The sequence below is a fragment of the Cyprinodon tularosa genome, unplaced genomic scaffold (genome assembly GCF_016077235.1).
Source record: "Cyprinodon tularosa strain WSP-4 unplaced genomic scaffold, ASM1607723v1 ctg1275, whole genome shotgun sequence".
NCBI lineage: Eukaryota > Metazoa > Chordata > Actinopteri > Cyprinodontiformes > Cyprinodontidae > Cyprinodon > Cyprinodon tularosa.
This window is the reverse complement of record NW_024038087.1, coordinates 1-16,331: the sequence shown is the minus strand read 5'-3', so window position 1 is coordinate 16,331 and position 16,331 is coordinate 1. Positions and strand designations below refer to the sequence as shown.

Here is a 16,331-nt window from a genome sequence, read left to right as displayed (position 1 = left end):
TATACATTTTTCTAAGGTCCTCATTTGTGTGACTATTTTCAATAATCTTTCTGCTGCTGTAAATCTGCCCATTGTGGGACAATAAAGGGATTTTCTATTCTATTCTATAAAAGGGGTAGAAATATATAAGTAAATCTAAACAATGTATCTACAAAATATATCTGCAAAATCTCTAATATTCAACAACAAAAAATACTTAGTTAAGCATATTGTGCAAAACAGCAATAAAAAAATAAAACGATCAGATTTATAGTTCCCACCCTGCAGATATATTAGAATCTGTCCTTTAATTCCAGCCAAACCCATTTAATCAGTAACAGATAAAAACCTTTAGATAAATCAAACATTACCGCCACATATCTGACTCAATAACCATTAAAACAACTATTTTCATTAATCTCAGACGGAACTATTCACTGAGTTGTATTATATTAAACTGAACTTTCAATTTTCACAACTGTTCTGCGCCAAGTAACATTTCCTCTGATCACGGAGCAAATCCCGATGATGAGACATTTGTTCTCGCCGCCATCTTGATGACCTCCTTTACCGCTCCTCAGACTACTGCCTATGACTACGCATACTGTACTCCCTCTCAGCAGTGTTTTAATTTGATTAATTTCACCTTAACTTGATTTCAACCATGGTAAACCGTTGCTGTATTGTGGGCTGTAACAGCGCAACACATGATCGCCATGGGAACAACATAGAAAATGGGTTAACTTTCCACCGCTCTCCTGCCTGGAGGCGCAACCACAGAGTCGTCAGCTAGCTTGGATCGCGGCTGTAAGACGAACATAACTTTCCACAGTATCCCGATGTCAATGAGAGTGTGTTCCCTGCATTTTCATTCTGTTAAAGATTCACGGTTTTATTTTATAGCCTACTTAGTTTTTTTCCTTCAAAGGTTTGGATCTTTTATAAAAATATAAATAATAAAAACGGCAGCGGGAAAAGGCTGAAATACGTGAGAAACCCGGAGGGTTGGCAGTTAACGTTACTAACTACACCTTTGAAACACATAGCAGCTAGTTAAAAGTACATTACATGCGTGAGTGGTTGTTAGCATTAGCGGTTAGCAGTTGCTAAACTAGCAGGTTCCAGAGCCCGTCTGATCACAGCTTACCTTCGTACGGATTACTGTGTTCCCACTGTTTGCTGGCTTTATGATCTGCAGCTCCTGAACCCATCCATTCATGAACTGCATATGAGACTCCAAGGACTTGTAGCTTGGGAACTGTTTTGAAGTATAGGCGCTCACTCATCGGTGCTCCACTCATTGTTTGGAACTTCATATGGATCCAAATTATTAATAATGCTGATTTTGTCAACATACCGGTCCCTGGCTTCTCTATTTAACGCGTCCCGGTAAATTCCAGATCCTTTTCGGAATTTTAACATCTTTTTTCTCTCTACTTCAATGCCTCTTCGTTCAACAACAACGTTGTATCAGAGCTATGTTTACGTTTGCGTAGCCGTCAATATGGCCGCCACGTCCCACAATGCAATGCAGATCCCAAGCCTTATTGGGGGGAGTTAAAAGTCTTTGTTGTTATTGATGTAACTTATTTCTTTTGGTTCTCACCACACTCTTTGTCTCTAAGGTTACCTGGTCAGGTGTTGCCATGGAAGCGTGCCCATGAACAGTGCTCACAAGGACCTGGTGTTTCCAATCAGCCTCATAAGGGAAATCCACAGTGACTGAGAGTGATGGGAGATGTTTTGGGTTTTGTTTGGATTCAGAGTATTGCTTAGCTTCAGTTTGCTTAAGTTAATTGTAAATGTTTATATTTTATTCATTTTTTTTCTCTCTAGAGGTTTATTGTAGTTCACTTCTTCCTAAACTGAAAATGGAAATGTTTAAGTTTTGATCCCTTAGAGATGGTACAGGCTGATACTTCAGAATAATGGGTCGTTTAAATGTGGGTGTTTTTTCTTTTCTGGGTGTTGTTTTTTTTCTGCTGTGATTGAAGAGAGATTTTATATATATATATATATATATATATATATATATATATATATATATATATATATATATATATATATATATATATATATATATATATATATATATATATATATATATATATATATATATATATATAAAGACCTGTACACTTTTTGGATCCAGTTAAATTTTTTATTTTTTTTATTTTTCTGTGTGTTTTCTGGGCCTCACTGGCCATTTTAGGTCCAGAAGGTTTCTGCCTATGCAGTGCAAACCCTACAAAGCCCCAGTGCCTTGTCTGAGCTGTATTTTTGTTTGTTTGTTTGTTTTTTGGGCTTGGGCATTGTAATATAAAAAAAAAAAAAATCAGTGTCCAAACTTAAGAAAAATAGGACCCTTGTTATTATTCAGCTTCGATCTGCATGCATCGATTCAGAGTCAGCTGTTTCACTCTTATGCAAGCCAGTACCGCGGCTCTGCTTTATGCAACCCAGCCATGTCTACCCTTGTTTGAAACCTTATTTTATTGGTTAAAAACCCAAATAGCCGACACAGTATTAACCAATAACAGCAGGACTTTATGAGGCGTAATATTGCTCTACTCCCTGAGTCAAATTGAATCATACAAAGATGCAGACACTTTTTTCTTGTAGGTAAGAAAATGATGTAAATGCATAGGAAACATCATTGGTAAACAAATGAGGAAATAAATATTACTAGGTAAATATTACTAAGATCTTAAGCATTAGCTATGACCAGCTAACTTTTCTGATATCAAAAACCGGATGTTATGTGGCAATTTTTTCGTCATGGAATATTTTTATTATGAATATTTTTCTGTGGACCCTAATGGACGAATGGAGTATAAACAATTAAAGAAAGGATTTATAAAATGGCTTTTGGACGCCTTCAAAGGAATGTAGCTGTGGCTGCTTTGTCATGTTTACATTTTGCGAACTTATGAACTTGTAAAGTGAATTTGGTGGTTGAATTGTTGAGAATCTAAGCTTTCCAATTATGTCTAACATATCTATATTGGCATTCTGAGTTATTAGTTTTAAATGCTTTAAAATGGGCCGCTGGGGATCCGTTTGGTTTGGAGAGGTTAAGAAACCTTCTTGGTCAATTATAGACCTATTTATAATTTTTCTTTCTAATATAGATTATTAAAAAAGTTTCAAAAGAAGTTGTGTGACCACTAACACCGCAAAGATCTTTTTGAAGAGTTACAGACAGATATTAGAGCTTATTATAGCACTGAAAAATCCTTTTTGAAAGTTTCTAATGACATTCTCAGCCTCAGATAATGGACTTATATCTTCTGTTAGATCTCAGTGCTGTTTGTCAAATTTAGTTACAAGATATTTTTTGGAAAGGTTTGAACACTCTATAGCAGGGTTAACTAAATAAAAAATATCGGGGTCCAAATAAAGAAAATCATCAACCAGTAAAGGTCCTGGGAAATTTTTAATTATGATCTGTTACTTTAAACAGAATTTAACACTGAAATAAAATGAGGTGTTTATGCATCCATGTTATACATTGAATCTTTAAATAAAAACTACATGAAAAAAGAAAATTCTTCCATTTTAAAATCTGAAGCTTTTTTGAAGTAGAGAACAACCATCGTTCAGTTTGGTTTATAGATAATTTCCTGATTCCCATATTTTCTCAAACCCCTGAACTGATGGTTTGTTATTTTCTTTCTTTTTTCTGTCTTAATGTTGGCAGTGGGCTTTAGGCTGCCCTGCAAGGCTTTAAACCTGGGTTTAACCGGAGACTAAGCCATTCTCAAGCACATATCAAGGAGCTCATTTTGAGCCTGGATCCAGATTTATTGTTGATTCTGTTCATGGTGGAGAATCCTGCTTCACAGCAGCAGGTTGAGCCAAACATCCTCTAAATGTGCAGGGTCATCTTTGAGCACGCCATTTCACTTTTCTTTCACCAGTTCACCGCAGTTCTTCCAGCAGTCCACACTTTCTCTGCTCTCTTTTTCTCATGGTCTTCTCCTTCTTTCCCATCGCCCGGCTTGCCACAGGTTTGCCTGCTGTGTCTAAAAGTAGCAGCAGCAGCAACCCAGACTGACAGCTCAAGTTAAAACACTGTCCTTAGACAACATGCGGTAATTTGTAAATGTTTTAAATCAGGTTTGGGTCCGGATTAGCCAGCAGGTGGGGCTGATCGGGACCGCGGTCCAATAATCTGTGATCTCTACTCAATAGGAAAATAAAGGATTAACACTAGGCGGATTTAAATGTATATATGAAAGATTTCAGTTTGTTCATGTTAATGATAAATCTTCCACATGATCAAAGGTTACCTGTGGAGTACCACAGGGATCAGTGCTAGGACCAATTCTCTTTACTTTATACATGCTCCCAATCGGTAGAGTTATTAGACAGCATGGGATTAATTTCCACTGTTATGCTGATGATACCCAGCTATATCTGTCTATAAATCCAGATGAAGCTAACCCATTACATAGATTACAGGCATGTCTGAAGACAGAAAAACCTGGATGACTCTTAACTTTCTGCTTCTGAATGCAGACAAAACAGAAGTTATAGTCTTTGGACCAGAGTCTCTGAAAAAGAAACTGATTAGTCAGTCACTTCATTTGGATGGGATTAAACTGATTTCAGATAATAAAGTAAAAAATCTTGGTGTTATTTTTGATCAGGACCTGTCATTTAAATCCCAGATCAAAGAGGTTTCTAGAATTTCCTTCTTTCATCTGAGGAATATTGCAAAAAAGAGCAATCTCCTGTCCAGGGGTGATGCTGAGAAACTAGTCCATGCATTTGTTACTTCAAGGCTGGACTATTGTAATTCTTTACTATCAGGAAGTCCACAACTGTAGTTAAAAGCCTTCAGCTGATCCAAAATGCTGCAGCCAGAGTTCTGATGAAAATGAAAAAGAGAGATCATATCTCTCCTATCCTGGCTTCTCTTCATTGGCTTCCTTTTTTGTGGATCAAATGTCAATGATGTAAGCAGGAGTGACTCTCCCTGATGTCACATCCCAGTGACAGAGTTTACTTAAGCAACCAACTCTATTCAAACTGTCTCTGTCCTGCAGCTATTGGACTTCTAAATAGGAGACACACTCCAGGTTTTCATTGAAGCTACGACATAGTCTCCAAATCCCCTCCGGAGAAACGTTTGTATTCATTAGTTCAATCAGTTTGCACCCTGCCCATGGACCTGAGGAGCTGAATGTACTGTCTTGTTTTCCTGCATTTCAACCTGATTGAAGGCAGTGTTTTTTGAACTTGCCCGCTGAATTGGATGAGACAATCTCTGGTTCTGGAAGACATATGGAACATCTGGCCCAAATTGCTGTTCTGTGAGGAGCTAGATAACCTGCTGATCCATGCCCATTGGATCTGCCAGTGTCTTTAACTGTAAAACTGCTGGGTCAGGCTGCAGTTTGGAGCTGTGCTGCTGCCATCTGAGCTGCTGCTAAAAGCTACCCTTCCTGCGTATTCATTTGTTTGCCTTAGAATAGGTTAAACCTCTTTGAGAGCTACCTGTTGGTTGAGCGGATGTGTTTCCAGGGAACTGAACCAACTGAACTGAGATGGAGCCAAAGCTCCACACCCTCCATTCCATGAACAAACAAACTCTGCTTGGGTGAGAAATTGGTAGAATAGATATTTTAATTGTGCTGTTTGTTTTTAATCTGAAGGTGTTTCTGATTCAACTGCTGATGGTTTTACAGTGAGAGAACTGAAGTTAATGCTCACTGAGGCTGACTGAATCATCCATGCTATGTGTTGCTATCTGCTTTATTTGTCTTTTCAGTTTTTTTTGAATAGTTAGGCTACTACAGTTGAACTGACTAGCATCATTACCTTCATGCTACCTTATTGCCGGCACTATGGTAGCAGCCATATTGTGAGTTTTCTAATCCCTCTTTGTTCTAGCTAGCCCGCCTCAGAACCTGACATCCTGTGCAGCTGAAATAATCCATTTTTTCCAGCGTCCCCAAATTCTAATGCTCTCCTGAGCGCTCATTGTTCATTTTTCACTGGTGGATTTAAAACTCCCAGCCTGGTTCATCACTCAAAACCCAAATTTTGGGTCAGACTGCAGACCTGGCTGCTGTCCAGAAGGCCATCATTGACACCCTCAGGCAAGAGGCTATGACACAGAAAGATATTTCTGAACCAATAGGCTGTTCCCAGAGTGCTGAGCTGGTTAACAGTTTCCTTTTGTATCTATGCTTCTTTTTCTATGTCTGCTTCTGTCTCCTTGAACCCCAGTGGGCCTCAGCAGATGGCCGCTCACACTGATCCTGGTTCTGCTGGAGGTTTCTTCCTGTTCAAAGGGAGTTTTTCCTCTCCACTGTCGTTACAAGCATGCTTAGTGTGAGGGATTGCTGAAGAGTCAATGAGTCGATGCAATCAGCTGGTTTTCCTTAGATAGAAAACTTTGAATCAATCTGACTGGATGATCTGGTGAACTGGAAAGTGACCTGAGATGACATGATGTGAACTGGAGCTATAGAAATACACTGAATAGAATTGATATGAACTGACCAGTGTTGGACCCAGCATCCAAACTTCTATGTTTAATTTTTTTATGCTCATAACGCCTGGTGTGAACGCAGCATTATGCTACAATCACATAGACACTGCATGCAAATTAGCAGCAGAAGCAGCTGGTTTACATGCAGAGTCTATGGTTGACATGTATCAAGGCATCATCAAAAGGTCCTGCAATGCATCTACAGCAGCTGAAGCAGGACCTCATGAGCTGCTGAGCATCTGAGGCGCTTCAGATGCAGCTGCTGGAGTTGGAAAAATGTAACTTTAGCTGCTGGACGCACCTCATCATCTAATGAGAGAAGCTGATCTGGGAGCTGGCAGGGAGTCAGACGCAGCACTGCTGATGCAGAGCGCTATGATCACTCCTCTGAAACAGTTTATTAACGCCTAAATTAACTTCAAATGTAGAAACCTGCCGGCAGAATATGTTGGCTTTTATTATCCTGCTGCCTGCAGTTTGTAGCACAGACCTGAAAAACGCTAACATCTACTTCCAGCCGCCACCAACAGGAGGGGAAAACCCTGGAGAGGCGAGCGGGCCTGAGGCAGCTGCTGCTGGGGATTCCCAGTGACAGCGCAGCGCCGGTATGTGGGGGTCTGAGCGGCTCCCACAGAGAAATAATCTTTGAAGGCAGGATGGTAATCTGGATGAACTGACTGCACAGACCATGTTTTCAGGAGGACTTTCTCACTTCAACATAGATTCTAACTACTTTCTACCCGCTGATCACAGCTAATATAGCAAAGCTGCTCTCTGGCATCAAACACAGGAGCAGCAGAAGCATCTGGACTCACTTTACTGGAAGGCTGACCTTAATGTGGACGAGCATCAGAGATGAAGCAGCAGAGTCTTTTTTGATGCTTTGGTGTGTGCTTGCAGTATGAACATAGCATTACAGCTGATTATTTTGAGCATGACCCTTTATGAAGTCAAGTCAAGTCAGCTTTTATTGTCACTTTCTTCATATGTACAAGACATACAAGGGAAATGAAATTATTTTTACTCTCTAGAATATACAAATATACAAGAAATATACAAGACTGACATTTACACTGACATAAAGTGCGGGACATGACAGGTAACAGTGATAAGATAAATATAAAGTATAGACATTACAATAAAAGCAATAAAAGTAATAAAACAGCAGCAATAGTTTATTCCAGGCTGAGGTAGTGCAGGTAAGCATGGCAAACCCTTGAAACCTAGATGGGATATGAAACCTACTGGGTTTGCCTCACCATTAGACTTAATTTATACTCCTTATACCTGTGTTATTTGTTGTTACATGGCAATATCTGGAACACTGAGATTGAAACCTTATAGCATATTCGTGTAAGTACTACTTTACTATTAGATGTAATTGATTAGGCTCACTGTTCTGAGTATTGTTAATTTCTTGTCTGTCCCTAAACCAACTTATCATCTTTACTAGGTCAAAATACCTGTAATGCTGAGATTATTATTATTACAAGAGACTCTTCTAAAACACTGGGTATTTTATCAGTAATTTATCTCTCATTAATACAATGATTATTATTTTCTAGAATGGAATCTTCTATGTTGATTATCTAATGCTAAAAACCCTGTGGTAGACCATCATATAGAAAGCACACTTATTGAAGGAATGCATTATTAAATTATTTTAAAAATACATCTTACTCAATTAGTTAATGAATTTATTTTAAAAAATCATTAATTTGAATAATTTTTAAATCATCCTGATGCAATAGTGTCCTTTAAAATTAATTCATTTAATGAATCCATATTTGATTATTAGTCACTTTAGTTGTCAAGCTTGATGATTCTAAAGATTTGTAAAATGTCATAGAAAAATATGTGCAAAGTGATCAGTTAATATTATTGTTGTAAATCAGGGAATCATCACAGACATCAACTAAACGACCAGTCTGATAGAGGTTGTTAAATAGAAAAGGTTAAAAATCATCCTGGCAACTTTAAGAAAAGAAGAATTTCTTACCTTGTACAAAAATTAAAAAGATAACAAGCATCTCAGTTTTCTTCAAGATCCAACCGCTACCTTTTTCTCTTGTTCTTAGGAACATAACTTTTTCAAATAACCTCAAAGAGGCAGTCGATCTTTTTGGTTGTGACTGTTTCCAGCAAGGAAGCAGCTGTTGGAATGTAGATAAACCAGCTGAGCAACTTTCATGCTGGCAGTTTAGTTTCCCTGCTTCCTGCTAGTTATACGCTGACAGGTATTGATGTGGAGCTCACTACAGTATACATATGTGTTGCAGGGTAATACCTTTGGATATCAAAATGTTTCTGTAGATGTGAACCTGAATACTAAAGGAAAGGACTTGTGATCAGTTTAAAATCTTAATTCTTTGTCATATAAAGTCTAAGTTAAAAAGTGTTTTGCAGAATTAACTGCTGTTGTTGCTCTTGTGTCCCAGTGTGTATTTTTTTATTTAATCCTCTTTCTGTCCTTCATGCCCGACACCATTCAGTTTATTTACAGCACATAGGTGCTGTAAATAAACCTCATTGCAGGCGTCATTTAGAGGCACTTGACTTTGGTTATGTTGCAGGTTTGCTCCTATTCTGAAAAAAAGTGTTTCTTCCTACCTTCACCACATGTTTTTCAACATTATGAATTACAAACATTGAGCTTCTACTTCATCAGTTTTAGAAGAAGATAATGATACACTGACAGCTGATTAGGTGGAGCAAAATATGGAGCATATGAAACTGTTGTGGTATATGCTTAAATTAACACAGAAATATATTACAATTTCTTTTTCTCTTTATCTATGTGTATTTATTTTTGTCATCCTTTACTAAACAATTAAATGATTACATGGTATACAATGAATAATATTACTCCAAGACAGTGACACACAAAGTTTACCTAGGAGGAAATATCGTGATAAAGTGATGAAGACATTAAATACCTGAATAAACTGAAACTTGTTCATGTGCTGACATGATCCACCTTTACTTATGCCAAGTTTCTGTTTAACTTTACAGCTTGTTCTCTAGAAACTAAAAGAACACAAACAAGAAAAACATCTCCAACAGATCCACACCCAACTAATGATCCCTTTCCAGAGGAAATCTGCACAACACTTTTGACAAGCTGTGAGAAATACTCTTCAAACCTCGACCTGTTTCCATCCATCCATTATCTGACACGCTTGTCCCAATTGGGGTCGTGAGGGGTGCTGGTGTCTATCTCCAGCTGTCAATGGGCGAGAGGCGGGGTCCATCCTGGACAGGTCGCCAGTCCATCACAGACCTCGACCTGATTGTTTATAGACATAATATTGGGTGGTTCCTGATCCCTATTGTTCATTCTGTTCCCCAGGAACCATGGGCTCCTTTTTGCATGTTGTGTGGGAATGTCCTGCGTTTCAGGAATTATTGGTTAAAGTGATAGACCAGCTTTACACAATAACTAAAATGTCTTTGCCCTTGGAGCCTTTTGTACATTAATTAAATGATGACATTGACCTTTGTTTTCATGAAGGAACATGGAAAATATGGCTAGCAGGCCTTACCGTAATCTACAAAACTCCTGGCAAAAACACAGAAACCATCCAATGACATGTCATGTAAGCATTGGCTGCACAGTTTGTTAGACATTGCATATATGGAATGATCATCTGCCTGAATCAGATGATAGTTCAGGAGGGATGCTGGGGGATAGGGAGGGGGAGGGAGGTTAAAAGTTATACTTTTGTGAATCAAAGTGTCATTATATGAGCTGCACTGTAATTTGAAAATTCTCGATTAAAACTAGGCAAAAACAAAAAGCTAGACCTGATTCACTTTTGGTTACAATTTCTGACTATATAAACCAAGCAGAAATTCAATGTTTGAAAATAAACATATCTGTAAATGTTAAATAACAACCACAAAATACTTTTGAATTGAGGCAAGATTTAAATTTTTTGGGCTCAAATTGATCGGAAATTGACACATCAGCCACAAAATTGCAGGAAATAAGATGCACACAAATACACATTAAAGTAGATGACAATAACAACTGGATTTTAATGAACATGCTTCTTGGTGTGGGCATCTTGGACCAGAGCCAAATGTTCCCAAATTGAGCAAAAAGTCCTTAGTTTCTTCACAGTTATTGTGATGCAATATCAGTGCTGTAGCAATCATGGATACCAGCTTGATCTTTCAGCTAGCTCTAAAACTAGTGACATATTCAGCACTAAAACCTGTCTGAGTTATAATCAAATTTTTTATAATCAAATGAAATAAATATGAAATTCAAAACCCTCTTCCATACAATATTCCAGAAGTTGCTTACCATGAAGTACTACATAGGAATTGTAAGAAAAAAAGATTGCTGTAATGCTAAATTAGAAGTTATTACATGTCAAGGTTAAAGTATGGAAGCTCATTGGTAGAATTCCCTTATGACAGAAAGAAGGCCAACGATTCACACCATTCTATCATTTGAATGGGGGGAACATTTATTTACAAAACCGAATTCATACAGCTGTCTTAAAAACTTCATACATTCAGCACTGCATCGTCGCGTCTCAGTTAATTCCCCCACCTTCAATCCATTCTGGGCGGCCTTTTATAGTTTCCACATCGCATTACGTAACTGCACATGCACAGGAATATTGTGTCAACATCTTACTGGAATTCACGTGTGGTGATTTGCGTCAAAGTCACTGCGACCCTCAAGAGGTGTTTACACAGACGTTCTCTGTTTTTGCCAAACCCCCTCATGCAGCCTTGGAGACCATGGTGTTACTAAGACTCAAAACTGACCTTTCAGTTTGGTTGCTAAGTAAGTATAGGGCCATGTTGTAGGATATATTCTGATTCTGATTTCTGATATAAGACAATAAAACTGCTACTCCATTCCCCCCTGTAGTTCATTGCAGATGAAATACTTTGTGATGTTACATGGTGATGTGAATACTACGCGACTAAGTGCACTTACATGTGTTTGAAGTTTAAGTGAAAAAACGAAATTTTAAAGGTACACTATGCAACCGGTGTTGATTTTCCAGCGAGGCTCCCCCCAGAGGGCGAAAGTAAAAGTGCACTGTCGTAAATATGCACAGCTGTTCTCCTGGTTTCTCCGTCAAGCCAGGCGCGGTTGTTTTGAGCTTAGCAGACAGGTGAACGCAACGAATGACTAATGCTGCATTCACACTGGACGTAGCTGGTGAGACAGAAGCAGCGAGTTTACATGCAAAGTCAATGGTTGACGCGCGTCAAGGCGCAGCAAACGCACTGCTGCTCGAGATGGAAAATTGAATTTTTGCTACTCTACGCACCACGTCAACCAATCAGAGAAGCTGATCTGGGAGCTGGCAGGGAGAGAGACACAGCGCTGATGATCAGAGCGCTATGATCACTCCTCTTAAACAGTTTATTGACGCCTAAATTAACTTAAAATGCAGAAATCTGCCGGCAGAATATGTTGGCTTTTATTATCCTGCTGCCTGCAGTTTGGATTATTTAGATGAAAAACACCTACCAGCTGCCGCGGTGAACCGTGAGGAGGCGACCCGCCCACAGGCTGCTGATGAAGGGATCCCTACTGTCGGAGCACCGCTGGTATGTGGGGGTCTGAGCGGCTCCCACAGAAAAAATATTGTAAGGCAGGATAATAATCTAAATGAACTGACTGCACTGACTACGTTTTCAGGTGTATTTTCTCACTTAAAAACATATTAAAACTACTTTATTCCCACTGATCACAGCAAATATAGCTGCAAGGCAGAGAAAGGATAGTGAAGCTCCGCCCAACGCGCGTTAGACACACTTTTGCACCGCGCAGCCATAGCAGCAAAGCTGCTTCAGCCACGCGTCAGAACTAAGTGGTACAAGCAGCAAAAATGAAGCAGCAGACGCGATTTTGCTGCTTTTGCTGCGTCCGGTGTGAACGTAGCATAACTGCACAAAGATCGCCACTGTGCTAGCAACGAGCATGCTTTTACTGGGGGCGTGTAGCAGTTCTCGCCGTAAAGCAAGACCGACTCTCGTGTGACTTCTGAGCCTGTGGGTGCGGGTCGGTACTCCTGCAATTGCAAGTGCGGTATTTCCCCCACTGACCACCAGGGCGGCCGAGAATACCTTTGTTCAACCTGAAATGACTCATTTAATCATCCAAAACGTTATGGAACACATTAATTAACTGAAAAATGTTCTATAGTGTGCCTTTAAGGTTACTGACACAGCCTTATATGGATGGAAGTTGGGAGATAAAGACCTTTAAATGAAACCATTAACTAACCATTACTAAGTATCATAATTAATAATAAAAGTCAGTCAGAAGTCAGTCAGTCAGTACTCCTCTAAACAGCCTGCTATGGATGGTTCACAATGTGAAATAATAAAACAGTAATACAGGTTATAATGCAAAGCAATGGCATGTTACAATCATCAGGTTTATATTTGCAGAATACAAGAATAATCGATACTTGTGTTGTCTTCTTTCCTGTTGAAAAAAATCAAAAATATAGTTCTTTCACTTCAGGGCTCTGTCCTTGGCTTTTAAAGGCATGAACACAGGATCAGTGGTTCCCGCCTTTAGTATTTTGCAGGCGGAAGTCGAAGGTTTGCAGTCTTATGCCTGGGGTCACAGGTCTTTACAATCAATCCTCTCAAAATGAGTAAGACAGATAAACCACAATTAGTGTTCTTATCAGCAAATATCAACTAATCATAGAAAATAATATTCATATTATTCCAATCCTATTGTAGTACGTAGTGTTTGACTTATCTAATTCAATTGGAGAAGGATCCCATTCCCTCCTGTGATGCTTTCATCACATCTGGTCCTCTCGGTCATCCATCTGCTGGTCGCTCCTTGGAGTTGCATTCTTTCGACGTGTAGCTAGAGTTCGCTGGTCCTCTTGTCCTTTCATTACTCTTTGATGTACCTCCCTTAATATTTGAGTTCAGTCAGTCTGCTCCTTGGTTGTCCTGGCCCCCTGGGCCTCGCATATCGTTCATGTGTCCATGGCTGATGCTGATCCAGAGTGAGGGCAGTCCTTGTCCCAGTGTCCTTAAATCTCACTATCAGATGTGATCCTGAGAGGAAATAAAAACTGACCAGTATCTTGAAACTAAATCTAGAGATGTAACACATCCTGTTTTTCATGAGTCCATTTTCTGTAATTAATGTTCAAATTAAATAAGAGAACTTTTGATTGTTGCAGTAATGTCCCATTGTCTCTTGGTGTATCTTCTCTCTTATCTGCAATTATTAATATTTCCAAATATCCTCCAATAATCTGTAAAATTTAAATCTCAGAAAATTAACCTTTCTGTTAATAATGAAATAAATCATGTAACACAATTGTAGGACTTCAGATTGGACCTCAGGCCAAAACAACAAACAAATAGTCTATCTTTTGTTGAATCATCTTACCTGTTTAAAGAAACATGAAATACATTACAATCATCTTACCTTCCTAAGATAACAAAAACAGGAGAAAACTTTACTCAAAGAAAATGGCAGTCCAATCCTACTGTGCAATCGGTGTTACATCTTCAAATCGCTCCACAATTATTTCAGGAATCTTGTAATTTAAATACTAGTTAACACAGCTAAGTATGAGATAAATACAGTCAAACTTCATCACCTTTTCTATTCCTCTGTAAGGTCCTTCTCATCACAGAGTTCCTGGGTCCTTTTCCTCGAAATGCATCAATCCCCAATTATATGTTAATGACACAAGGAAAGAAAAAACATGAGTAAAATAATAATTTGAATTTACAATGCGATCCTTAAACAGGTTCCACTTACATGGGAATTAGATTATAAAAGAAAAGACGAGAAATAATATAGTCAAACCACTCTCAGCTCTCAGGTGTTCTTCTCAGGCTCCATAGCGTACCTAGGCTCAGCCATTTTGTCAAGGGGTGGAGGCATCATCTGGGGGCAATTTGGTGATCTTTGCCCTAAAAATTTAAACACTGAAAATATTTTCTCTCATTATCTTAGTCTTTTTCCAAATTTTGTTAACCAGTGTTTTCATGCACAAGAGTAGTAAGAAGTAGTAAAGATTTTAGAACTTCCGGCAGCGCCCCTGGTGGCAGCGGCTGGCATACAGCTCCGACCAACTTGCAGAGATTTTCATTAAGAATGCCGCCAAACTCGCTGCAAACTACTTATCAAACCAGCAGATCATCACTTGACCGCCAGCGCCTGCTGGAGTTACGGTCATGCAGTTTATTTGGACTTGTAACCACCACTACGCTCGATTGTTTATGTGACTCCGGAGTGCTCCGGGATCAAGCCCCGGAGGCCTGCGATGCCGTGGACTCGTCAAGCAGCTCACGCTGGAGGAGAGCCAAGCAGAAGCGGTGCAGTCGGCTGAGGAAATGCGGCTGTCGCAGAGGTTTAGCAGCCAAGCTAAAGGCTAACCCCTACAGACCATCGCTTCCATCCATCCTGCTCTCCAACGTACGTTCACTGGACAACAAAACTGACCATCTTCAACTCGAGCTCTCAGCAAAGAGGGAGTTTAGAGACTGCTGCGCTCTCATCCTGACAGAGACATGGCTCACATCATCAATCCCGGAAAACGGCGTTAGCCTGGAGGGGTGTTGTGGGAAAATTTATATCTTTCTCTCATTATATATTAATATTCATATTTACTCACTATAAAAGTTTTCACTCAGTCTGTTTCTCTCTCAAGGCCACACCATTCCCTGCAGAATGTTGTTTGTAGACCAGACATAGCTTCTTCCCATAACAATCCAGATTCTTTCTCAAGGTTTATTCATAACATGTTACTGTTAAGCAAAGTGTGTGTAATTTGTTATGACTGACTGCTTTCGATTGTTGTAACTAGGGGGGTACGAACCCTGCCCAGATCAGAACAGAGCAGAATGCTGTGCCATGATGACTGTTCTCTCTTTGCAAAGATATTAATAAATGTGCCGACTGAGTGAAATCCATCGATCTCCGTTTATTTAACTAGGATGAACAGTTGAATACTACTTCCCACGACAATTTGGCGTTGTCAAGGCACTTCTCTTTGACAGATTTTTTCCGAGGACAGCGATTGTCAGAAGTGTCAGGTACCACCTGGAGGAAGCAGTCTTCCAGCCTCAATACCCCGTTAGAAGGTTAAGGGAGTGAGGACTTCTGACATCGAGGTCCCTGGAGGTCAGCAGGAGGATCAAAACGAACCATTTTTTTGAGACGGTGAGATTATCTTTTGTCGGCACAGTTTAAATTAAATTTCAAAAACTAAATTACAAAACAACAGGTTGTTTACAGATTTAAAGACAATTAGAAATCAAATACTGGAAAATTTGTTCAAACAAAGTCCTCTTCTTCTACATTAAAATTATAATCTAGCAAGAAACTTATTAATAGGTTAATCATTTTAATGCACTAAAATTTGTATAATACTAAAGATTATAAATATGAAATAACAGATAGTTTTCTTTTTTGGGGAGCAGAAAGGCAGTTCAGGGTTTTGTTCCACCTGTGAACCAAAAGACCTCGCATAGGAACGTGAGGCTCTCTCTAAGGGTGAGAGGAAGGTTGTAGGTGCCACCAGAAGGCATTTAATTTTACTGAGACGTCGGTAATCTAGAGTGGGATCTCCCCCCAGTTATCCAGGTCGGCACCAGAGGAATGGTGTGCATATTGGAAACCGGTAAATTACCTGTAGATAATGGGAAAGGTTTTGCAGTTCTACAGTATGGTAGTAGAACAAAAGGCAAGGTTCCAGGGAATTGTCAACTGCCCAAGGAGAAATATTTGGTCAATTGCAAAGAAAATAGGGTTCTTTTAATGTTGCAATAAACAAAAATGTTAAAGATAAGATAAACAAATATCATGAGAAGTTAGAGGCTAAAAGAA

General features: G+C 39.2%; 1 protein-coding gene across 1 annotated transcript in view; it reads right to left on the bottom strand.

The window, feature by feature from the left end:
* The window catches only part of LOC119777814 (heat shock 70 kDa protein 12A-like), an 87,154-nt gene extending 78,541 nt beyond the window's left edge, over positions 1 to 8,613 (bottom strand). Inside the window, exon 1 of the mRNA XM_038276809.1 lies at positions 8,481 to 8,613. Coding sequence (XP_038132737.1) covers positions 8,481 to 8,565 — 85 coding nt within the window. The 5' untranslated portion in view covers positions 8,566 to 8,613. The remainder of the gene's footprint in view (positions 1 to 8,480) is intronic.
* Positions 8,614 to 16,331: the final 7,718 nt, after the last annotated feature.